Below are 26,519 nucleotides of genomic sequence, written 5' to 3'. Positions count from 1 at the left end.
ATTTCCTAGAGCAAAGTTGTAAACCAAAATAAAATTCTTCCATGGAAAAGGCCTTTATATAATTAATTGTCTTTTAATAAGGAGTGCATCTCTCTTACTGTTTTAAATATTTTGATGTGAAATGATCTTATCAAGCTAAGAAATTTTGAATATTGAGTTTGTGTATAAGTAGGGATATTACTCATGTGAGCCAGCCTTCTATATTAAAAAGGAAGCGGAGGTTATAGGCATAAAATAACTCAACTTCTAATGTCACACCTGTAAACTTACCTGCAGCCACTTCAGTATAAACATCTCCTCTCTGGTATTTCAGTATTTCTTCTCAGGCTATTCCTACCCACTGCACTCATGATCTCGTTTTTTTTTTTCCTGCAGAAGCTGGAAAATCTGACATCAGCTATTTCCTCTAACTTCTGCATATGCTATCTTGAATTTTTCTCGAAGTAAAATAGTCATATACCATTATATAAGTTTCAGGTGTCCAACATTATAAGTCAACATCTTTATTTTTTTTTTTTTTGTCTTTTTGCCTTTTTCTAGGTCCACACCTGAGGCATATGGAGGTTCCCAGGTTAGGGTTCTAATCAGAGCTGTAGCCCAGCCTATGCCATAGCCACAGCAACGTGGGATCCAAGCTGCACCTGCGACCTACACCACAGCTCACAGCAACGCCGGATCCTTAACCCACTGAGCAAGGCCAGGGATCGAACCCGGAACCTCATGGTTCCTAGTCGGATTTGTTAACCACTGAGCCACGACGGGAACTCAACATCTTTATACACTGCAGAATGATCACTACCAAAGTCTAGTTGCCATCTACCACCAAACGATTGACCTCCTTCACCTGTTTCTCCCACCTCCAACCCCCTTCCCCTCTCATAACCACCCATCTCTTCTCTGTACCTATGAGGTTTTTACTGTTTTCTTTTTGTTTCTTTGTTTAGATCCACATATGAGTAAAATCATACTCTTTGTCTATCTCTTTCTGACTTATTTCATTTGACATAATACTTTTATGGTCCATCCATGCTGTCACAAATTTTAAGATTTTATTCTTTATTAGGGCTGAGGAGTATTCCATTTTGTGTTGTGTGTAGACACTTAGATTGTTTCCAAGTCTTGACTACTGTGAATAATCTACAATGAGCATAGGACTGAATATTCTTTTTAAATTAGTGTTTTGTATTCTTTAGATAAATTGCAGAAGTGGAATTCCTGGATCATATAGAAGTTCTATTGATTTATTTGAGGAATCTCCAAGCTGTTTTCCATAGTGGCTGTGGCAATTTACATTCCCACCAACAGAGCATGAGGATTCCCTTTTTCCCACATCCTCACCTACCTCATCCAGCACTGCAGGGCAACAAGAGATCCTGAAAGAGGGACTGTGCAGTAGAACAAAACACACAAGACTCTTATATTTAGAAAGTGGGGGACCAGGAGGCACTCTGTTCCACAGAACAAAGGTGCCTAGGCTTTAGCCCACATGCCATTTATTAAGGAAGGTGACCTAAGGCAGGTTAGTGAGCAAAATCAAGCATAGGCAATGACAAAGCTAGCTCTTAGAGAAAGGAAACTATTAGCACTGGTGCATGCCTCTAGGGCATAGCGCAGGTATAGAATAGCATGGTTTATGCATAACTCCCTTATCTTGTCTTTGAAGGAGAAATTGTACTTTAGAACTCTGCCTCAGCAGATATTTGCCTTCTGCAGTCTTCAGCAGTTCAGTGGTCTCCAACACCTCCCCCTTTTTATTTATTTGCTGCATAAGAACAGTCATAGTAAATTTTGATTGCAGGGCGTTCATTTGGTTTCTCTGGATCAACATGAGTCTGTAGACCACACACAAAAGAGAAAATACGAATAGAGTGAAGAATAAAAGAAATATTTGGGGAGTTCTGACTAGGAACCATGAGGTTGTGGGCTTGATCCCTGACCTCGCTCAGTGGGTTAAGGATCTGATGTTGCCATGAGCTGTGGTGTAGGTCACAGATGTGGCTTGGATCTGTCATTGCTGTGGCTGTGGTATAGGCTGGTGGCTGCCACTTTACAACCCCTAGCCTGGGTACCTCCATACGCCACTGGTGCAGCCTTAAAAAGCAAAAGCAAAAAAAAAAAAGAAAAGAAAAGAAAAAAGAAATATTTGAATTCTCAAACAACAATGATGAAGAGGCAAGAGGGGAAGGACAAGGAAGGGGTAGGTGGTTGAGTCCCGTGACAAAGGGCAGTGAATCCTTGTAGGTGGTTAATCTATGCTTCACATTCTGGGACAGGATGTAGATCTTGTGCTGGGCTGTACCCATGTCCACAGCAGGTCTCCAAGGTGAATGGTGACATTCAGAGGGTGGGGGTCTGTCTCCATCCTCCTGGGAAGCTATCATTCCATCCTCTTTTTTTTTTTTAAATATGGGATAGGGCAATAGACCTCTCATCTGTAGCTACTTCCTGCTGGCTAGGAGCAACGAATACTGGGTGGCTGGACATGGTAGTTTCCTACTATAGAGGATGGGAAGAAAAGAAAAATAAGGTTAAATAGAGGTTTGCGATATAGGTTGACACCGCTACTGTTGAAGGAGGCGTGTAGTTTTATCTAAGTTGGTTTTAATGTTTGATGTGTTATTGACATGTAATTAGCAGGAGCTATATTGGTCATTATACATGCTGCCTCTTTTCTGTTATCAGAGGAGACCTTCAAAATGTATGGGTGCAGCTGCCAGCTGATGCCACTTTGAGGACAGCTGGTGGCCTCAAGTCTGACAGGGCACATACACCTTAAGTTCTCAGCAATACAAAGACTTGTCTAAAATTACTCCCATAATATTTCCTAGTATTACCTTGGATGTCTGACCCACAGCTATTCCACTCTGCCTCTTCTAATGGCCAATGCAGATGCCACTGTGAATGATTTCTGCTTTTCTAAATATGAGAAGATGCAAGACTCTGGGTCCATTAAAATCCTTACCTAAAATCTGACAATCTGAAGGCCTGTGCTATCATTTTCCTAGAGCACAGAGTGCCTCCCTCCTGATCTCCACATGGAGCTTCGCTCAGGGGGGTGCTGCGGGTTGACAGCTGCAGTAGCTCATGTTTTATTCCACATAGAGGCTGATGACAAACACCAAACTTCAGTTCCCAAGGCTCTGCCATGGTCATAATTTCAACCATAGTTTGGGGAGGCCATTTCGTCCCATGGTGCTAGGAATGAATATTTCTAGATCTGGCAAAGATTTCGCCGATAGGCAGCTCAATGTGCTATTACTGGACTGGACCTTATTAACAGTAGCCAAGAGTCTCTGGACCACCTATCTTCCTAGTCTGTTATGGTCCAGGAAAATATCCCCTCTTGCTGCATTTTCCCAGATCTAGAGATCACTGAGCTCATCTGGAACTCTGTATCATTTTATCAGAGACTCAGAAATCCAAATTTGCATTTTCTGTGGCCAAATAGTACAGCCTTCTGTCAAAGTTCCTAAATATTGAAATGGAGGGGCTTTTTGAATTTTACCTGGGGCTATCATAAGCCCCTTTTCATTAAGATAGACTTTGGTATCGAGCATGATGTGAAAAACTTGTTCTTTTGGAGCAGAGAGGAGAATATCATCCATGTAATGGATAATATATGCTTTGGGATATTTAAGTAACAGGAGCTAAGGCTTGAACCACAAATTTTTGGCACGTTGTAGGGCTGTTTTTCATGCCCTGTGGCAATTACTTTCCATTGATATTGTTTCATAGGTGCTTTGTTATTTAAAGCAGGAAGAGAGAAAGCAAATCTACATTTATCTTGAAGGGCTAATGGTAAGGTGAAAAAAAAACAATCTTTTAAATCTATAACAGTTAAGGCCCCATCTAAGGGAATTGCAATAGGAGAAGGCAAGCCTGGTTGTAAGGCTCCCACAGTGTACACTGTTTTATTAATTTCTCTTAAATCATGTACTAGCCTCCATTTACCTGATTTTTTAGGAAGAGTAAAAATAGGAGTATTCCATGGGCTGTTCGTTTCCTCAGTGTGTCCAGCTTGCAATTCCTGAGCTCTTAACTCATGTATTTTAGTCAATTTTTCCTGAGTTAGGGGCCATTGATCTACCCAAACCGGATCATCATTAAATCCACTGTATACGATCTGCATGGGCTAGCAGAGAATTTTCAATGGCCCCTCTGAAAAATCCTCATCAAATCCTATTCCATGTTTATTAAGCTTAATGGGCAAGTTTATAGGTTCTTTTATGCCTTGATTATTTTTTCCTAAACCTGTTTTTGGTATCCTAATTTTTCCGTTAATTTCCATCCACGGGAAGACTCATTAGAATCGCCACAACAGATATCCGCAGTTGTTAATTTAAGTCTTGCAGCAGAAAGAAGAGCTCTTCCCCATAAAGTGATGGGTATATCAGCAACATAAAGTTTAAAATAACCCATTTTTCCTTCTGGTCCAACCCAGGAAAGCATCTGCTGATTTTGATGGACTGTAGTCAGAACTCCTAATCCCCTCAACTTCATTTCGGGGGTAATTAAAGGCCATGCGGGAGGCCAATCACTATAACAAACCACGGAAACATCAGCTCCAGTATCTGTTAATCCCCTTATATTTTTTTCATTAACCTCAGTAGTCATTTGTGGACATTCCGTTGTGACTTCCTGAGTCCAAAAGACCTGAGAAGTCCCTGAACTTCCAAATCCTGATGTTCCCCTTTCTCTCTGGTAACTCTTTCCTATCTTAAGATAGGGCAGCAGTAACAATTGAGCAGTTCTCATTCCTGGCTGTAATAGTATGAATGGTATGTGACCTTCCTATCATCTCCATTTCTCCCTGATAGTCTGCATCAATTACCACAGGCAAAACTTATAAGCCTTTCATGGTTAAGCCACTTCTCCCTGTAATGAGGCCTACTGTATCAGGAGGAAGAGGGCCAGCAATTCCAGTAGGGATAGCCTGAATGCTCTGTTTGTATGTTAAAACTGCTGCTGTGGCGCAGGGTAAGTCCATCCTGTGCTGCCAAGAGTGGCCCTTGTAAGGGATTGGATTCCTCTTCAGTTTGAGCCACAAATGCCCTCCTTGGTTGACGGGCCAGGGCTTCCTGTTTCCCAACACCCGAAGCTGTGAGCACGGTGCCATTTTGGTGACACTTAGATTGACATTGATTAGCCCAATGATTTCCTTTCTGACAACGAGGACAGAAACCAGGGTTATGACTAGGTCCTGGAGATGATCCTGTTGCAGGGGGTGCCTTTTCTTTTGAGTGGGCTCCGCATTCTCTCTGAAAGCATCCTGCCTTTCCACAGGTAAAGCATTTCTTTCCTGAGCTGCCAAGTGTTCTTTCAACGCTGCTGCAGGCATTGCTTGAGTATGACCTGTACTCCCTACATCTTGACACACCTTAATAAAATCAGAGATGCCTCCCGAATTTCTTACAGGGACCACTAACCTTTTACAGTCTTTATTTGCATTTTCATATGGGAATTGTTTAATTAAAATATCAGCTGCCTGAGAATATGCTATTTGATGATGTACCACTGGAGTTAGGCGGTCCACAAATTGTGGGTAAGGTTTTGCAGGGCCTTGAAGCCATTGTACAAAAGATCCTTGTGGATTTCCTCTCTCAGAAATTGTCACCCATGCTCTTTGGGTTCCCAGGCTCAACTGCTCATACGCTTGAGGATCATAAGTCAACTGGTTTGCTACATCAAGAAAAGGGCCTCTCCCAACCAACATTTCAAAAGTGATTGGAACTTTATTTCTTTGATTTAAGTGAGCCTGCTCCTGACAAAAATCTGAAAGACTAGACTTCCAAAATTAAATAGTCTCTGCCATCTAGGGTGGCTTTGGCTATCATATGCCAATCCCATAGGGGAAGCTGAAGTGTCCCCATGCTTTCTACCAGACTCATAGCAAAGGGAGCTTTAACTCCATTCTGTATTACACTATCCCGAAGAGCTTTAAGAGCTTTAAAATCAAAAGGGTTATGGGTATGGATATTTTGTCCTGGGACTTGAGGATTGGGGGCGATAGTTATAGGGGATGCTAAAAAGGTCCAATCCTTTAGACTAGCAGATTTTAAGGCCGATTGAAAGGGACTTGGTGTTGCCTCCACAGCTAAAGGCTTATTTAAACTGTCATCAAGAAAGGGATTAGTCTGCAGGGGAGCAGAAGGCATAGGCTTTTTTTTATGCTCCTGAAAGAGTTCCAAAACATGTCTTACTAGTTCCCATGTAGAAAAAAAAAGAAACAGAGAGGTCCCAGACAATGGGCACACTTTAAATTTTCTCCCATGAGAGCCCAACATTCTGAGTCTACAGTACCCTTGCCTGGAAACCAAGGGTTATATTTGCTAATGGCTTCTAACAATTCCTCTATCTTAGATAGACTCTATTACCTCAGCCCCTGACTGTTTCAACATACATTTAAGCAACTGAATACAATGTTTAGTTTCCTATGATTGATTCGGCCCCATTGTTATCTTGGTTTTTTTCTACTTGCCTACTCACCATTGCAACTCTGTCGAGTGCAAGGCTACTGTCTCCTGCAAGGCTACTGTCTGTCATCTGTAGTTTCACTTTCTCTGCTCATAGCAGACCTCTTCCAGCCCCACGTTGGGTGCCACTCTGCCGCATCCAGAGCTGCAGGGCAACAGGAGATCCTGAAGGAGGAATGGCGTGGTACAACAAAACACACAAGAGTCTTACATTTAGGAAGTGGGGGACCAGGAGACACTCTGTTCCACAGAACAAAGGTGCCTAGGCTTTAGCCCACATGCCATTTATTAAAGAACGTGACCTACGTAGGTTAGTGAGCAAAATCAAGCATAGGCAATGACAAAGCTACCTCTTAGTGAGTAACGAAGGAAACTATTGGCACCGGTGCATGCCTCTAGGGCATAGTGCAGCTGCATATAGAATATCATGGTTTATGCATAACTCCCTACCTTGTCTTTGAAGGAGATTCTGTGCCTTAGAACTCTGCATCAGCAGATAATTGCCTTCTGCAGAGTTCAGCAGTTCAGTGGTCTCCAACACTCACCAACACTTACTTTCTGATAACGGCCACTCTAACAGGTGCAAGGTAATATCTCACTGTGGTTTTGATTTGCACTTCCCTAACAATTAGGAATATTGACCATATTTTCATGTGCCTGTTGGCTATCTGTATGTCTTCTTTGGAAAAATGTCTAGTCAGGTCTTCTGCCTATTTTTTAATCAGATTGCTTCTTCGTTGTTGAGTTGTATGCATCCTTTGTATATTTTGGATGTAAACCCTTGTTGATTATATGATTCAAAAATATCTACTCATGTTCAGTAGGTTGCCTTTTCGTTTTGGTGACAGTTTCCTTTGCTGTGCAGAAGCTTTTTAGTTTGATGTGGTCACATTTGGTTATTTTTGCTTTTGTTTCCCTTGCCTTTGAAGTCAGATCCACAAAAATGTCACTAAGAACAATGTCAAAGAGCTCACTATCTGTGTTTATGTTTTCTTCTAGGAATTTTATGGTTTCAGGTCTTACATGCAAATCTTTAATCCGTTTGAATTAATTTTTGCGTATGGTGTACAATAGTCTGCTTTCATTCTTTTACCTATGGCTGTCCAGTGTTCACATCATTTATTGAAGAGACCATCCTTTCTCTGTGTGTATGTTCGTGACTCTTTTGCTGTAAATTAATTATCCATATATATGTAGATTTATTTGTAGGCTCTCTATTCTGTTCCATCAAGCTCTGTGTCTGTTTTTATGCAAAACTGCACTGTTTTGATTACTGTAGCTTTTGTTGGGGATTTGTGCCTCTATGTTCATCAAGGATGTTGGCCTATGATATATATATATTTTTTTTTTTTTTGTAGTGGTATTTTTCAATGGTTTTTGTATCAGGGTAATGCTGGCCTTGTCAAATGAGTTTGGAAGTGTCTTTTCCTCATTTTGGGGGGGATGGTTTGAGAAGGATTGGTATTTAATCTTTGGATGTTTAGTTTAATTTACTAGGGAGCCATCTGGCCCTAGGCTTAGTATGTTGAGAGGTTTTTGATTACTGATTCAATATTCTTAGTAGAAATCAGTCTATTAGTAATCAGTCTATATTTTCTATTTCTTCATGATTCAGTTTTGTTGGTGTATAGCTGTCCTTAGTAGTCTCTTATGCCCCTCTGTATTTCTTTGCTATTAGTTGTTACTGCTCTTTCATTTCTGATTTTAGGCCCCTCTTTTCTTAATAAATCTAGCTAATGGTTTGTCAAATTTATCTTTTCAAAGAAATAGCTCTTAATTTCATTGATATTTTCTATTATCTTTTTACTCTATTTATTATTTCCTTCCATTAACTTTGGGCTTCATTTGCTCTTTTTCTAGATCTTTTAGATGTAAAGTTGGATAACTTATTTGCTAAGTTTGTATCACTATGAACTTTTCTCTTAGAGCCCCTTTTGCTATATCTCATAGACTTTGGTATGGCATACTTCTATTTTCATTTGTCTATAAATATTTTTTATTTCTCTTTTGATTTCTTCAATGACCCATTGGTTGATAAGTGGCATATTAACCTTCACATTTATGGTTTTTCTAATTTTCTTCCTGTAATTGATTTCTAGTTTTATACCATTGTGGTCAGAAAAAAAAAATGATATGATTTCGGTCTTCTTGAATTACTTGAGACTTGTTTTCAGGCCTAACGTGATCAGTCCTAGAGAGTGCTTTATGTACACTGAAATGAATGTATGTTCTTGTTCTTTTGGGTGGAATGTTCTGTATAAATCCATTAAATATATCTGGTCTCATATGCTATTTACAGAATTATGCTATATTACAGCAAGATTTCATGTTGATTTTCTGTCTCAATGATCTATCCATTGATATAAGTAGGGTGCTAAAGCTCCCTACTGTTATTGTATTGCTGTCAGTTTCTCCCTTTGAGCTTATTAATATTCACTTTAAATATATCTGGGTTCCTATTTGGGGTGCATATATATTGATAAATGTTCTTTTTGCTGGATTAACATCTTTATCATTATGTAATGCCCATACATAATGGGCCATTGTTTTATAGTCCATTTTATCTGTATAGCTATCCCAATGTTCTTTTCATTTCCATTTGTGTGAAATATCTTTCTCCATCCCTTCACTTTCAGTGTGTTTGCGTCCTTGCTTCTGAAGTCTCTTATAAAAGTGTGTAATTGGGTCTTTTTTCATCCATTTAGTCACTCCATGTCTTTGATATGAGCATTTAGTCCATTTACATTTAAAGTAATAATAGAAGAGTTCCTGTCGTGGCTCAGTGGTTAATGAATCTGATTAGGAACCATAAGGTTGAGGGTTTGATCCCTGGCCTTGCTCAGTGGGTTAAGGATCCAGCTTTGTCGTGAGCTGTGGTGTAGGTCACAGACACGTCTTGGATCCCATGTTGCTGTGGCTGTGGTGTAGGCTGGTGGCTACAGCTCCGATTCGACCCCTAGCCTGGGAACCTCCATATGCCTCGAGAGTGTCCCTAGAAAACTCAAAAAGGCAAAAAGTAATAATAAAGTAGTAATAGATAGGTACGTACTTATTACCATTGTTACTTGTTTTCTGGTTCATAGTTCTATTTCTTTCCTCTTTTTCTGTCTTTATAGTTTCATGGATTTCTTAAAGTGTTATTATGTTCAGGTTCTTTTGTGTATTACTGCAAGGCATTTGCTTTGAGGTTACCTTGAGGTTGGCACATAACACTCTGTATATATAATAGTCTGCTTTAGGTTGACAACAAATTTGAACACATCCTAGAACTTTGTTTCTATTCCCCTGATCATGTCATATATATATATATATATATATATATATATATATATATTTATATATATATATGTATATATATTTATATACATATATGTTTGGGGAGGGCACACTTGTAGCATGTGAAAGTTCCCAGACCAGAGATCAAACTTGTGCCACGGCAGTGACAATGCCTGATCCTTAACCACTACGTCACCAGGGAACTTCATGCTTTATTTTTTAAATTTTTATATCTTTGTCTCTTTTTTTAGAGCTGCACTGCAGCATATGGTGGTTCCCAGGCTAGGGATCTAATTGGAGCTACAGCTGCTGGCCTGTGCCACCTCCATGCCAGATCCAAGGTGTATCTGTGACCTACACCACAGCTCACAGCAATGCCAGATCCTAACCCACTGAGCAAGGCCAGGGATTGAACCCACAACCTCATGGTTCCTAGTCAGATTTGTTTCTGCTGTGCCATGATGGGAACTCCTCCTCCTTTAGCTGTTGATTATATGTAAAACTCTTAATCTCATTTTCAATTTTAAATGATAAATTTGCTGGGTAAAGAATTACTGATTGGAAGTTTTTTTCAACACTGACTATGTCGTGCCACCCCTTCTGGCCTGTAAAGTTTAGGCTGAAAAATCTGCTGATAGATATGTGGGGTTTGAAATTAGCTTTGAACATCTTGGAAGATATGAAGTAAAGATGTGATTTATATATGTGTATATATATATATTATATATATCACATGTAGACAAATTTTATATATATGTGTATATATATGAAGCCTTAAAGACTTGGATTTGAGAGCAATTATTCATGAAGTGAGAGTATATGACATTTCACTTGGAGGGGTTCAGAGAAAAGAAAAAAATAATACAGTTGGGAACATAATGTGATATCCCGAGTTATACCATGATGGGAAAAGAAGAGTATTCTACAATAGCAGCTTTTAGAGTATTAAAGGGGAAAATCCAAACAAATCAGATACATGCTATTTTTAAAACTAAAGTATAGCTGATTTACAATGTTATGCCAATTTCTGCTATACAGCAAAGTGACTGTTATACATATATATATATATACATTCTTTTTATATATTATTTTCCATTATGGTTTATCCCTGGAGATTGGATATAGTTCCCTGTGCTATACTGTAGGACTTTGTTTATTCATTCTAAATGTAATAGTTTGCATCTACTAACCCCAAATTTACAGTCCCTCCCACAGCCTCCCCCCTCCCACTTGGCAACCACAAGTCTATTCTCCACATCAGTGAGTCTGTTTTGAAGATAGATTCATTTGTGCCATATTTTGGATTCTGCATATAAGTACTATTATATTTATCATACTAAGTAAGTTAGAAAGACAATCTCTAACTGCATCCATATTGCTGCAGATGGCAGTATTTTGTTCTTTTTATGGTTAATGTTCCATTGTGTGTGTGTGTGTGTGTATATATATATATACACACACACACATACCACATCTTAATCCATTTATCTGTCAATGGACATTTAGGTTGTTTCCATGTTTTGGCTACTGTGCATAGTGCTGCTATGAACATGCATGTATCTTTTTGAATTATAGTTTTGCCCAGATATATACCCAGGAGTGGGATTGCTAGATCATAGGGTAGTTCTAATTTTAGTTTTCTGAGGAACCTCCATATTATTTTCATTAGTGGTTGTACCAATTTGCATTCCCACCAGCAGTGTAGGAGGGCTCTCTTTCCTCCATACCCTCTCCAGCATTTGGTATTTGTCAACTTATTAATGATGGCCATTCTGACCCAGTGTGACATGGTACCTCATTGTAGTTTTGATTTGCATTTCTCTAAAAATTAGTGATGTTGAGCATTTCTTCATGTGCCTGCTGGCCATTCATATGTTGTCTTTGAAAAATGTCTATTTAGGTCTTCTGCCCATTATTCATTTTGTTGTAGAGTTATGCGAGTTTGTATATTTTGGAGATTAAGCCTTTGTTGGTTGTATCATTTGAAACTATTTTCTCCCATTAAGTCTTCATTTTGTTTATGGTTTCCTGTGCTGTGCAAAGTTTGATTAGGTCCCAATTGTTTATTTTTGTTATTTCCATTGCCATCAGGAGACTGATCTAAGAAAACATTTGTACAGTTTACGTCAAGAGAATGTTTTGCCTATGTTCTCTTCTAGGAGTTTTATGATGTCATTTCTCATGTTTAAGACTTTGAGCCATTTTGAGTCTATTTTTGTGCATGGTGTGAGGGTGTGCTCTAGTTTCACTGATTTACATGCTGCCGTCCAGTTATCCCAGCAGCACTTACTGAAGAGACTTTCTCCTATTTTATATTCTTGCTTCCTTTGTCAAAGATTGACTGTAGGTTTCTGGGTTTTTTTCTGGGCTTTCTATTATATTCCATTGATCTGTATGCCTGTTTTTGTACCAATACCACACTGTTGTGGTTACTGTAACTTTGTAATATCACCTGAAGTCTGGGAGAGTTATGCCTCTTGCCCTTTTCTTTTTAACCCATCTCAGAATTGCTTTGACAATTCTGGGTCTTATACAATTCCATATAAGCTTTTGGATTATTTATTCTAGTTCTGTGAAAAATGGCATGGGGAATTTCATACGGATTACATTCAATCTGTAGATTGCTTTGGATGGTACGACCATTTTAACAATATTAATTCATCTAGTCCAGGAGCATGGGATATCTTTCCATTTCTTTGACTCTTTAATTTCTTTTATTAATGTTTTATGGTTCTTAGCATTTAAGAATTTCAACTTCCTTGGTCAGTGTTATTCCTAGTATTTTATTTTGGGGGGGTGTGATTTTAAAAGGTATGGTTTTTACATTTTTTTTCTGGTATTTCATTGTTAGCATACAGAATGAAACTGATTTCTGAATGTTAATCTTGTATCCTGATACTTTGCTGAATTTGTTCATCAGATCAGGTAGTTTTTGTATGGAGTTTTTATGGTTTTCCATATGTAATATTATGTCATCTGCATGTAGCAAAAATTTTACCTCTTCCAATTTGGATACCTTTTATTTGTCTGATTGCTGTGGCCAGGACTTCCAATACTTTATTGAATAAAAGTGGTGACAGTGAGCATCCTTGTCTTATTCCAGATTTTAGCAGAAAGGCTATCAGCTTTTCTCTGTTGAGTATTATATTGGCTGTGGGTTTGTAATAAGTGGGTATATATTACCTCTATACCCACTTTGGTAATTAAGAGTTTTTGTCTTGAATGGATGTTGGGTTTTGTCAAATGCTTTTTCTGTGTCTATTGTGATGATCACTTGGGTTTTAACAAGGAAAATGCTATTTTTAATGAAGTCAAGAGAAGAAACTGTTTTAAGAACAGGTGCTGGACCAATGGGAAGGATGTTATTGAAAAATGAATAATGGCAAGAACCAAAAGTGTGTGGTGGATTCAAAGCAAAGGGATTCCTAACAACCTTGAAAAGGGGTGAGGAAATGGGAGTTCCCTCATGGCTCAGCAGGTTAAGGACCTGGCATTGACACACTGTGGCTTGAATTGCTGCCATGGTGTGGCTTTGCTCTCTATCCTGGCAACTTTTGCATGCTATAGGAGCAGCTGAGAAAAAAAAAAGTGAGGAAGTGGATGCAGCATGTGAAAGCCACTCTTCGAAAAGTTTGGCTGAGAAAAAGAAGGTGCAAGAATGAGAGGTGGAGGAGTTTCTGTTGGGGTTCAGCAAAAACAAATCTGACTAGTATCCATGAGAATACAGGTATGATCCCTGGCTTGCTCAGTGGGTTAATAATCCAGAGTTGTTGTGAGCTGTGGTGTAGGTCACAGATATGGCTCAGATCTGGAGTGGCTGTGGTGTAGACCAGTGTTTACAACTCCAATTTGACCCCTAGCCTGGGAACCTCCATATGCCACAGACGTGGTCCTTAAAAAGAGAAAGAGAGAGCTGGAAGGAGAGGTAAGGGGACTTGAGCACACTTAACTTGCAGTGCAGGAAGAAAGGGGAGGCAGTGAAGATACTGGATACGAGTGGAAATAATGGTGAAATGAGCTTCCAGGAGAGGTGGAGAGGTAGGGGAATGCAAAGCCTGAGGGAAGGAGATTAATTTAACCTAGAGGAGGGACATCTCTAGTGCATGATAGATGGCAGGGAGGAAAGGATGAGCGCACTGCAGTGGAAATCCATGAGTTTGATGGCAAGGAGTCGGGCAATTTCTCTTTGTGTGATTCTGTTTTTCCCATCAAGCAAGAGCAAAGGCACATGCTGAGAGGGAGGGACCTGAAGTAGAGGGCTCGGTAATTTGAGAATAGAGATGGTTTGAACTAGTTGCTGTAGCAGAAGAAAGTTGATGAGAGAGATACCTACATGGATCGCAAGCGAGAGCCTGTGGAGATGGGAGACCATGGATGTGGGTATCATTGCTGCAATTTTTGTGCGTCATCCAGAAGCCCGGCTGAGTTCCAGGATTTCAAAGTGTAATACCAGTATGACAGGAGAATGGTAGAGAAAAGAGAGCAAAACCTAGGGACAGGAAAGCAGCTGACATGGCAGATCAGAGTGTGTTGTCTAGATCCAGGAGTCTGTGAAGAGAGAGAAGCACTTCCTGTTGTTCTTGGTCCCTGGCCCCATTCTGTCCCTTTGAGAACATGAAATTTCCATTAGAGGACACTTAGAGGCAGAGATGGAATGGCCGCTGGTATTAACAAGGCTCAAGTGTAACCATGGGAAAAGTTAACTAGTTAATGCAGAGTAGAAGTGAAGATCAATGGAATTAAGGAGGCCAAGGTCCACGGCTACAAGTGACATTATTGAGTCAAACTGAGATGAAATGTCATTTTAAGTCACAATTTTATTTAGGGCCACACCCACGGCATATGGAGTTTCCCAGGTTAGGGGTCGAATCGGGAGCTGTAGCTGCCGGCTTACACCACAGCTCATGGCAATGCTGGATCCTTCACCCACTGAGAAAGGCCAGGGATCAAACCCGCAACGTCATGGTTCCTAGTCAGATTCATTTCTGCTGTGCCACAATGGGAACTCTCTGTCCACATAAAATTTAATGTGTATTTTTGTATCCAAGTGGAGATGCCAACCAGGCAGTTGAAATCGCCTGAGTTCAGGTCAGAGCTGGAGCCTTGAATTTTGAAGGCGTCACAAATGACGTGAATCTTATTCCACTCTATTTGATTAATATATTCATATATACAATTTATATTCACCATATATATGTAACTATACACACCGGCACACACACACAGTTGACTTTGAATAACGTGAGTTAGAACTGTGTGGGTCCACTTGTGTGCAGATGTTTTTCAGCAATTCTCCAGGATGCTATGATCTGCCATTGGTTGATTCTATGGATGTGGGGGGCCACTTTATGGAACTCGAGCATCTGTGGATTTTGGTTTCCATGGCAGGTACTAGAACCAATCCCCGGTGGATACTGAAGAATAACTGTGGGTGTGTGTGTGTATAATTCATATATAAAACTTCTCTCCAAGAAAAATTTACTTCTAAATATTCTCTCACAAAAGTGATTTAACTATAGGAACAGACAACCACACAGATGTTCAACCTCTTCCTAAAGGGAAATAACCCAAGTTAAATGCAGGCACTGCATCCAGAGTTGATAACAAGAGGGCAATTTTCCCAGAGTCTGGAGAAAACCTATGGACTTTTCCAAATAAGACAGCAAATTAAACTCCTGAGTCTAATTTTTCTTCCTTTTGAAATCTGCTAATGTTACATTCAAGAGACTTTTTTAAAGACCAGCAGGGGACAAGAAGTATTAGAGAACTGGAAAGGAGAAAATAACATCTTATGTGTTGAAATTCAGTGGAAGAGCCCAGCAGATCTGAGGAATCCGAATGCAACGCTGACAGTGGGGCAACGAAGACAAAAATCCAGTTTACAATGTAGAAGCCTCAAAACAGCAGGAACTAGTAGCACACCAAGTGTGTCTAGAACTGGGTGGCAGGGTCAAGGGAAAGAAAGGGGAAGAAAGATATTGAGAGGGAGAGATCGAGAGAGAGGGATAAATAGATATTGAGAGGGAGAGAGAGAGAGAGAGAGGAAGAGATTGAGAGGGGGATAGATAAAGAGATTGAGAGAGCACTCACAACCAAACATCAAGAATCACTTTGGACTTTCCAACAGAAACACTAGAAGCAAGCAGAAAATGCAGCAATGCCTTCAAAACACTTCCAACGCCTCAAAAATTACTTCCAACCTACAATTCTCTTCCCAGGCAAACTGTTAAATCAGGTATGAAAGAAGACATGTTACGTCTTAAGAGGTTCCCCTCCTTTGAACATGTTTTCAGAAGCTACTGGAGGACAGGATGATTCTTGTACTATTTTTTAAAAGTCTTTTAAACCTTCAAAGAGAAAGTCAACAAACCCAGCTCCCATTCTAGGTCATCCTTAAGTTGTCTCTGACCACATATTGATGACGTTCCTGCCTGCTCTATTTCAAGATTCATTTTACCCCCACCAGAAATGTTCTTGAGCTACTAAGAACCAGAGGAAAGCCATAGTGACTCAAAGCAGAAATATAGAGCCGTCTATTCCTTCTTCTGTGTTTCTGTAGGACTAGCGTTATCCAGACCATATCACAGCTGCCAGGGGCCCCAAGGACTGTGAGCCCTGGCATTCGGGGCTCCCTCATTTCTCCAGAAGGAACTCTTGGACCCTGTCACAGGAGCAGGACTGACAGGGACTCAAAGAACTCTGTCCCAACAACTTCCTCCTGAGAACCCGTTGCCCTCTCTTCTACAGAGGTGCCCGCCCACGTGCCTCCGCCTCCTCTGCCCCAGGTCCCACATCTCCAGCGAAGCCCGGGGCAGTGGAGGTTGAGGCTAACCACCAGAGAGCAGTTATGTGAAGCAGGCCTTGCTCGGAGAACCTTACAGGTATAACTTGGCTCCTTTCCAGAGATAATCCAGATAATAATAGACACAGGTGGCCTCCCCAAGCTCATGCCCCTTGGCCTGATCATGTATCACACCTTCTCCTAGGTCATCCTCGCCTTCCTCTGCCAGCAGCTGCAGGCTGGGTGCTCATCTTTTTATCATCAGATGTTGTAAAGGTTAAGCAGAGGCATAGATTAATAGGAATAATCTAAAATATTAAAGTATCCGTTTATTTCACTTTACCATCTTCTCCACATTCCTTCACACAGAATGAGTTTTTTTTTTTTTTTTTAAACTTTGAAATCTTCCAACCCAGTAGGAAGAATACTTGACTGAAAAGGCATTTGAGTTCTGATCAACTTTGCAAATGTGGTCATAGGATAGTCGTTTGCAGGAAGGAGATAGAGGGAGGGAGTTCTTTGTGACACAGGGGAAACGAATCCGACTGGTGTCTATGAGGACGTGGGTTTGATCCCTGGCCTCGCTCAGTGGGTTAAGGATCTGGTGTTGCCATGAGCTGTGGTGTTGGTCACAGACACGGTTCAGATCTGGCGTTGCTGTGGCTGTGGCGTAGGCAGGCAGCTGTAGCTCCGATTCAACCCCTAGTCTGGGAATTTCCATATGTCGTGGATGCGGCCCTAAAAAACAAAGAACAAAACAAAGCAGGTAGATTAGTTTTATTCAGTTATTCTAATGACACAGGGTAAACTCTATTTTTCATAATATAAATAATAGTTTAGCCTTACCTTTCTGTGAATATTTAAAATTCCACCGACTGCTTCTGTATTCATCCAGCTTCTCCTATTTCCCATTGCAAATATATTCCAGATCTAAAGCACTTACCCCATTTTAATTATCTCCTTCATGTCTTTGTTGGTCTCTTGGAGCCTGGCGTCCTTCTGGACTAGAGGCTGACTCAGGAGGAAACTCCAGTTTGAGTAAGAACTAATCAGTGTATCGTAATGAACACAGTTATATGAGTGCCACTTCTTGCCTTATGTTTTGTTCACTTAACAGGACACCACAAACCCTCTGTTAACATTTACTTTCAATAGCATTAGACGAAAGTTGCTTATTTAGATCACTTTGATTGGAACTCTAGTGGAGAAAGTGAGCGGACAGCAAACTTGATGTTAATCTCTTTGACTCAACAACCACCTCCAATTTGTGATAAAAAAAAAAAAAATACTACTACTGGAGCTCCCTTTGTGGTGCAGCAGAAATGAATCCGACTAGTATCCATGAGGATGTAGATGCAATCCCTGGCCTCACTCAGTGGGTCAGGAATCCAGCATTGCCGTGAGCTGTGGTGTAGGTCGCAGACACAGCTCGGGTCCCACGTGGCTGTGCCTATAGTGTAGGCTGGCAGCTACAGCTCTGATTCGACCCCTAGTCTGGGAACTGCCATAGGCCACAGATACAGCCCTAAAAAGCAAAAAAATATGTAATTATAGAATACTGAAGATGATTGTTTATGAGCATTGCAGTGTAACTGCAATGTCACTGACCCCCCCACCTCTCCTATTAAAAAAGCACTATTGCAAATCCTGACTTTACTGGTAAGAAAACTGAGGCCCAGGGAGAGTTACCCCAGGTCCTAGCCACTGAGGAAAGTCCAGGAGTGAAAATCAAAACCAGACTGTCTGAACCCCAAGCGTGAACTCACAGCCACTACACTCTCTCATCGATGAAAACGTCCTTTTCTTTTGTACCCCCCAGAATTATCTTTGTCACTTTGATCTATCCAACAGCAAAATGCAATCCTAAACAACCATGTCTGTATGCATCTTTTTTCTTTTAATTTCAGCCGCACCTGCAGCATATGGAAATTCCTCGGCCAGGGGTCGAGCGTCAGAATGGAGCTGCAGCTGCCAGCCTTTGTCACAGCCACAGCAACGCTGGAGCCAAGGCGCATCTGCAACCTACACTGCAGCTTGCAGCAACGCCAGATCCTTAACTCACTGAGCGAGGCCAGGGATCAAACCTGTATTCTCACCGACACTAAGTCAGGTTCTTAACCTACTGAGCCACACTGGGAACTCCTGAATGCATCTTTTTATCCATCCTTTCCTATCACTTCTTCAGCATTCTTATCCTGGAAACCTCAGGATGCACAGATATTCTTTACATTTGATAAGAAAAATGCAAGGGCAACTTGAAGCCCTTTGGGCGGACACCATGAGCGTCCTTCCACCCAGGGCATGCGGATATCTGCCACTTCCTTTTCCTCGGATGTACAGCGTGTGTCCTAGGAGCTCCTGACCCAGCCAGTAAGCAAGCCAGTCTCCATTCCTTGCATTTCTAGCGCTCTCTGGAAGAAGGCTGTTAGGGCTCTCTTGATTGTATGTTCCATTTCTACCACCTAGTACTCCAGACCCAGCACTCTAATCTCCTATGTGTGGGGTGTATGTGTGTGTGGTGTGTGTATGAGGTGTGGTGTGTATGTATGCGTGGTATGTGGGTGTGCATGCAGAAGCTCTCTAGCAGAAGGCTTGTGAGAAAAAACTTGCAAGAAAAACCAGAGGACAGACCCTCCCAGTGTGAAGAAACATCTGGGCAGAAAGGGCCCTGGATGGAACAGAGAGCCTCCCGGCCTCTAAGCCGTGCGGACATGGACATCAGACCACAGGGCACATACTCCTGTCACCCAGAGGCAGACAGATACCACGACAAGGCCAGCCCTGTGCATCACATCACTGAGCAACAGAATGAAAGGTTTTGCCCCAACCAGCAAATAGAAAATGTGTCCTGAGGCCCAGGGCTTTGGGGAACTGTCATCTGAAATGAATTATCAAGGCTCTGGGTGGGGACTGGGAGCATCCGCCAGGGAACCTCTGCAGCAGAGCCTGGCCAGCCTGGAAGCCAGGGGGCCTCGGGGCCAGCAGATGCCTCGCCTCAGTGCCTGGAAAAGGGAGGCACCAGCAGAAGGCTTCAAATCCGCTCTGGGGACTCCAGATCTTTCTGGAAACCCCGCAGAACTGAGTGTGCACGCAGTTATTTCTTACGCTGCCAGTTCCAATGAAACTGCTCTTTGCAATCTGGGTTCGCCCAGCAATGTGAAGTCAAACCACAGGAAAATCTGTAATCACTCAAGCTGGTACATACTTTTCATACGACTGAAATGTAAAGGCGGGAACGGTTAGCAAAGCAGAAATTGGACACAGACACCAATTCCCTCGCTCCCTTGGTCTCACCTTCCAGGGCATGTAAGGCTCAGGTCACGGCTGCATTTGCAGGGCTTCTGCCTGTGATCAAAGCCTTTGCCACTGGAGGCTGTATTTGCTTGAGGCCGATCCATACAGCGCTCTCCCCACCTCCTGGTTCACGCCAACACTGTAAAAAGTTATGTGTTTGAATGATGTTTTAAGGCGCCCCGTGCAATTAAGTTCTAAAGCAAGGGAGCTGGTTTTCCTTCAGTGTGTATATGAAACTCCCAATAAATGTAAGGTCTCTGGGTGGGTTTGGGGGGAGGGAGCGGATTAAAAAGAGGAAAATTTTTGAAAGAACAAACACTTCAAAAAGGTAAACCTGAGGTGTTTTTCCTCCTCATAAGCTTTGCCATGTTTTTACAGTTGGAAAAACTCTACCAATCAAAAAATATCTACTGGGGGAAAAAAAAGCGCATAGCAATTTCCATAATCACTTGCACCCAATTTGCATCTCACCTTCCTAAGAAAATTACTCCTTTTAAGTAAAGATCACACACTATCACGTAGCACCTTTCCCCTTGCCCTGTGTCAGTGATTTGAAAACACACTGCTCCCTACTTTCGGTTAGCTGCCCCGCAGATGCAGGTTCTTAGACTACGTTTCCATCACGTGGCTGTTTATAGTCATTTGAAGGCATTGCTCCAAGTGCCCTCGTCTGCTTGTGAAGTTCTTGAGAAAAATAAAAGCATATATTCTTGAACCTGATTCAAAAACCAAGACCCACATACAGTACGTGTTGTTCAGATAGTGGTTTGGGAAAGTAGCTCATCCTCATTCAATTCGTAAAGCAACATTAGCTTCACAGACCCCGGGGGTATAAACAGTGCAATGATGCACCTTCATTGACAGCAAAATAGTATTCAGGATGAGTAAGTTCAGAGCAGCATCACCAGAAGAGGGTCTTCACAAGTATCAAGCCCCTCATAACTTTTTTTTTTTTTTTTTTTAAGAGCCTTACCCATGGCATAGGGAGGTTCCCAGGCTAGGGGCTAAATTGGAGCTGCAGCTGACAGCCCACACCACAGTCACAGCAATTCGGAATCTGAGCCATGTCTGTGACCTACACCACAGTTCAGGCAACACCAGATCCTTAACCCATTGCGCAAAGCCGGGGGTCGAACCTACATCCTCATGGGTGCTAGTCAGTTTCATTACCGCTGAGCCGCAATGGGAACTCCAAGCCCCTCATACCTTCTGTATGCAGAAAATTCCACCCTTCCAACCTATACCCTTGGTTGAGAATATTCCTGGCAGAGGAAAATGGCCAGAGCAGGCTAAAATTAACCAATAATGAACAAATCGCAGTGCTTGGCACATAGGAGGAAGCTTGGTAGCTAATAAAACCATTTCACGTTGTACAAATGTTAGGTAACCCATGGCTCCAGGCCAATGAGTCACTGAAGTGCTGTTTAAGGAAGAGGTTCTCACTGCCCGTCCCCCCATACCTTTCAAAGCCATACTTGTGTCCTTTCATCTATTTTAAAATCTTCCACCCTTGCCTATATTTTAGTCATTTACAAACAATTTTTATCAGTTAGTTTACAATGTTTTGTTAACCTCTGCTCTACAGCAAAGTGACCCGATTACACACATATATAGACATTCTTTTTCTGACATTAACCTCCATCATGTTGCAGCACAAGTGATTGGATATAGTTCCCTGTGCTCTCCAGCAAGATCTCATTGCTTACCTACTCCAAGTGCAATAGTGTGCATCTATGAACCCCCAATTCCCTGTCTATTCCACTCCCTCTTCCCTCCCCCTTGGCAACCACAAGTCTATTCTCCGTGTGCATGAGTTTTTTTTTTTTTCTGTAGTTAAGTTCACTTGTGCCATATATTAGATTCCAGATATATCATATGGTATTTGTCTTTGTCTTTCTGACTTACTTCACTTAGTAGGAGAATCTCATCTGCAGCAACGTGGATGGAACTTGTCATTTAAAATACTGGATTGCTGGGCTCCACTGATCAAGTTTTTGGGCTAAAGATTCACTAACTGCCACATGGGATATGGAAGGAAATTTTGTGGTTCATGCAAGAAAAAGTTCGGCAAAATGAATTCCCCAAAGAGCAGTAGTCATTTTAATGCCCTCAGGAAGTTAGGTAACAGACAAGGTCGTCTATGGAGCTGAGTCATAAAAGGTACCAGCATTGATTAAACATTGTATTTGAACATAGAACATGTGAAAGCACAGGACATGCTCTCTCAGCAGCCCTATCCTGGCCGACCTTGGGACAGCCAGTGTGCCACAGGCTCTCTGTCAAACACCCAGGTGCCAACAGCATCCTAGGCTTCCTGTCTACATTTCGCACCCGCCATGCGCTGGGTTTATATAATATGAAATTATGTAACTGGCATCCAGGGTTTGGGAGTAAAGGCATCTGACTCTTGGAAAGCTGGAGAGGGGACCACAGACCAACAACCAGGTCTGGAGGGGAGCATGGGCAAAACACAGGTTTGTTTTTCTCACCCATTGCCGCTGGCTGCTTTCCAGGGGAGCTTGCTAGGTGGCAGTAGCCAGGGCTGATGCCAAGTGAAGCCTGGTACCCATGGAGGTCAACCAGAGATGAGGTGGGGCCTGAAGCCAGTGCTGACAGGGGCAGACTGACCGTAGGGGAAAAAAATGCCTGCTTCCTCGTTCCCCTCAAACTAACCAGGGCAGAGCTCCAAGGAATAAATGCCAGAACCGGACTTCAGCACTGGTGAAATAATCACCATGGTCATGAATAGCATTTATGGAGCACTTACTTTGTCCTGGGCTCTGGGTTTACGGGATTCAAATGCACAACCTGCGTGAAGCCAAGCTCCTCATGGTCCGTCTGTGCCTGGGACATGCAGTCCGGGACACTGAAGCCTGGCCGCCGAGGAGCAATTGAAAGTAACTGTCATCCTAGTTTCACTCTCTCAAGGCTGGAGCGCACAATCATGTCGTGCTAAGCTCTTAAAAAAATCTCTTATCTTTGTTGCACTCAATCTCTCTCTCTGAAGATGGTCCCCAAATAACCCCCAACTCCAAGCTCTCCAAACTCTGTCTTCAAAACAGGACAGCAACTCCTCCCTCCCTCCTTCCCTGTCTATCATTTTTCCGTCTCCCCCATGAGGAATCCTCTGCCCTTTCCAGTGTAAACTGCCCCTGCCTGTGCTTCTCCAGCTCTCCCTCTCACACATGGCGCCCTGGGATCTGCACAAGACTCAAGGAGCAAAACGGGATGAGGGGAAGGGGCGAGGCGCAAAGATTCTGATACACAGACAGAAAGAGCCTGTGGACACAGGTGGTCAAGCATTATTTTAAAGGTGTGTATATGTCTCCATCTTTGGGATGACCCTCAGAGATAGGTGATCCCATTGAACATATGAAAAGACAGAGCTCTGAGGTTCAGGAAGTGGAAGAGTCAGGATGTAAGTCCAGAGAGCTGTGACCTTAAAGCCCTTGACTACTGTCTGAGCCAGCCTTTTCTAGAAGGGAGATACTGCACAGTATCAGGCAGCTGTCTAGTGGGGGTTCACAAACAGAACTCCATTTTACCGCTTCCCAGACTTAAAAAAATCAACAGGAATTCCTGTTGTGGCTCAGCGGGTTAAGGACTCATAGTGTCCGTGAGGATGTGGGTTCGATTCCTGGCCTTGCTCAGTGGGTTAAGGATCTGACATTGCCATAAGCTGTGGCATAGGTCACAGATGTGGCTCAGATCTGGCATTGCTGTGGCTATGACATTGGCCAGCAGCTGCAGCTCTGATTCAACCCCTAGCCCAGGAACTTCATATGCCACAGGTGCCTCTATAAAAATAAAATTTAAAAATCAACAACCAGAACTAGTGAAGGATGCAGGTTTGATCTTTGGCCTTGCTCAGTGGGTTAAGGATCTGGCACTGCTGCAAGCTGCAGGGTAAGTCATAGATGCAGCATAGGTCAGATCCCATGTGGCTGTGGCATAGATCTGCAGCTACAGTTCTGATTTGACCCCTAGCCTGGGAACTTCCATATGCTGCATGTATGGCCACAAAATATATATTTATTTATATATTTTTATATATATATATTAAATTCCTCTTTGTAGTGCTTCCTTAAGAGATTAAATCAGATTCACACACACACCTGCATCTTATTTATTTATGCTTTTTAGGCCCGTACCTGCGGCATATGGAGATTCCCAGGCTAGGTTTCGAATCGGAGCTACATGCCACAGCCATAGCAACGCAGGATTTGAGCCAAGTCTTCGACCCACACCACAGCTCATGGCAACGCCGGATCTTTAACCCACTGAGCGAGGCCAGGGATCGACCTCGCAACCTCATGGTTCCTAGTCAGATTCATTTCCGCTGCGCCACAATGAGAACTCCCACAATATTTTTCCTTACAATATTTCTTTGCTTATCACGCATCCTCATTCTACGACAGTATCCACATTAGTACTCAAATGCTATTGTATGAAAGCTCACAATTCAAATTACATTTTAAATCTTTCATCAGAGCTATTAGTTAGAATTATAATTGGCAGATTTTAAAAGTTCTGCTTCATTTACCTGACATTTGACATCTACTGTGCATCCGTATAAGATTCTGCCAGAGGTTACAATCTAAAGGACAGAAAGCATTCATCCAAATATCTGTGAAAAAGGAAAGATGATAAGTGTAGTGACCAACAATTTAGTAAACAAGCTTTTCAAGTTCTGATGAGGGAGAAATGGCATTTTGTCTGATGGAAATCCATGGAGGCTTTGTAGAAAAGTTAACTGGGTCATGAAAGGTAGATAATGGCAAGTCAAAGGAGGAGATGCCAGGGCATTTTAGGTAGAGGCCTGGCACCAATCAAGGCAAAAGTGGGGAAGTACAGGATGGAACAGGAGAAAGGTGAATGTCTAGAAGGCAAACTGAGGCCAGAGCACAGAAATCCTTTAAGGACAGGTTGATAGACTAGGCTGTCATTAGTTGGCCCTGGGAATCAATGAAGGTCTCTCTCAAGGGGCTGATATGATTAGATTGCATCAAAAAGGATACACCAACAGTCTAGGCTTGATACACTGTCGGCTATGTCCTGGGAGCTGGGATAGCCACAAAGGATGCAAGAGAAGTTTCAAAATCAGAAGCCCTCGCAGTTAGATGACCAAAGAAAGGAAGGAGAAACAGGTCTAGCTCAGCTCCGGAAAATAAAATGTTAAGGATTTCCTAAGAAAGTCCTGCATCTGATTAAGTACCATTTCTTGTTTTTCTTTCTAGGGCCGCACCCATGGCATATGGAAGTTCCCAGACTTAGGGTCGAATAGTAGCTGTAGCTGCTGGCCTGCCCCACAGCAACCCCAGATCTGAGCTGTATCTGTGACCTACACCACAGCTCATGGCAACCCTGGATCCTTAACCCATTGAGTGGAGCCAGGGACTGAACCCATGTCCTCATGGATACTAGGTGGATTCATTACCACTGAGCCACAAGGGAAATTCTCTTGATTAAGTACCATTTATATTTGCACTTGCCACAATGGAATGTCTTGGACTTTTTTTGGTGACTTTAAAAAATATTTTGTATTTCACATTATTTCACATTATTTCCTAACTTTACCTGTTTTTTCTTATTCCCTTTTTCTTCCCCCCTCCTGCATGTGTGGCAGCTTCTACTGGATATGGTTGGATCCCCGGATCAGGATCTCCAAGAAGCTGCTGCTGGCTGTATATCCAACATCCGCAGGCTGGCTCTTGCTACAGAAAAGGCGAGATACACTTGAAACTCAAACTGACAGTACAAGTGACCAAATATTACACGACACAGAACATGTCACTCCTCTGCCCAGGAAGCCTAAACTGGGAAACATTTTGTACCAAATCCTCTACAGGCAGATGTCTAACTGAAAACAAAGGAATTCAGAAGTGCAAAGAATGCTGTTTATCCAAAATTTGCATGAGTATTTTTGTTCTATTAGGAATACACCAAACTATTTGTGATCATTTTTTCCAGGAATCTGAGATACATGTATTCAGCATGTCTAGATACCTATCTCTATCTGTTTTGGCAATGCTTTTGTCTTTGTGTTAATTTTAATGAAAGATAGGGCCTTCCTGGTGTGCATTTTTTACAGTCATTCACGAGTGTCTTTAGAATTCCCTTTCTGTTAAACCAATCTAACTGTCCTGTCACTATGGTTTTGTTTGTGTGATCGTTTGCAACCCACCGGAGAGCTCTGAGATGTGCTGATTTCGCAAACTGTTATTCAATAGAATTTGGAGTTAAGCAGCTGGGCTTAGGAGACCATCCTGAGGTCGTTCCAAGTTTCTTCTAAAGACTATGAACTTCTGAGAAGACAATGGATAACTGTCACTGTAGCAGAGAATGCAAATCACAAAAACATAAGCAGTGAGTGAGATTTTCACTTTAGGGTTTCCAAAGAATAAACAATTGCATGTTTTATTTCCCTCACAGGCTTCACCAATGCTTTTATTGAAAGAATTAATTTATGCCGATATGAGGATAATATTACCTCCCATAAAATTGCTTTGAATTTTTGAACTTGTTTTCAGCACACAAAGTACTATTTAAAAAGTAGCTACAAAGGAGTAATAGCATTTTATCAGGTTATAGAAACATTAGAAGGCACTTAAAAGAATCACATATGTAACCTTGGTGTGCTGAAATGTTTGGGAACTGACCGTCCCCAGCATCTAAAACTAGCTAGAAAAATGGCT

The 26,519-nt window shown here is 41.9% G+C and overlaps 1 protein-coding gene and 1 long non-coding RNA gene across 5 annotated transcripts in view; one reads left to right on the top strand and one right to left on the bottom strand.

Annotated features, from left to right (window-relative positions):
• ODAD2 (outer dynein arm docking complex subunit 2) overlaps positions 1-26,253 on the top strand; it is a 189,273-nt gene extending 163,020 nt beyond the window's left edge. For all 3 annotated transcript variants that reach the window (XM_047755183.1, XM_047755184.1, XM_047755182.1), the window contains one exon: positions 25,451-26,253. In XM_047755183.1, coding sequence (XP_047611139.1) covers positions 25,451-25,564 — 114 coding nt within the window. In that variant the 3' untranslated portion in view covers positions 25,565-26,253. The remainder of the gene's footprint in view (positions 1-25,450) is intronic.
• On the bottom strand, positions 1,716-26,072 carry LOC125112778 (uncharacterized). Of its 2 annotated transcripts, none has more exons than XR_007131251.1 (5): positions 26,009-26,072; positions 25,402-25,538; positions 24,368-24,451; positions 6,487-6,638; positions 1,716-1,832 (listed from the first exon to the last, which is right to left on the bottom strand). It is a non-coding gene; the product is annotated as an uncharacterized LOC125112778 (long non-coding RNA). The 2 variants fall into 2 exon arrangements; XR_007131252.1 differs by having other exon boundaries at positions 6,487-6,618.
• Positions 26,254-26,519: the final 266 nt, after the last annotated feature.

The sequence above is a fragment of the Phacochoerus africanus genome, chromosome 12 (assembly GCF_016906955.1).
Source record: "Phacochoerus africanus isolate WHEZ1 chromosome 12, ROS_Pafr_v1, whole genome shotgun sequence".
In the NCBI taxonomy this organism is placed as follows: Eukaryota; Metazoa; Chordata; class Mammalia; order Artiodactyla; family Suidae; genus Phacochoerus; species Phacochoerus africanus.
The sequence above is the reverse complement of the archived record's forward strand: the minus strand, read 5'-3'. Positions and strand labels throughout refer to the sequence as shown.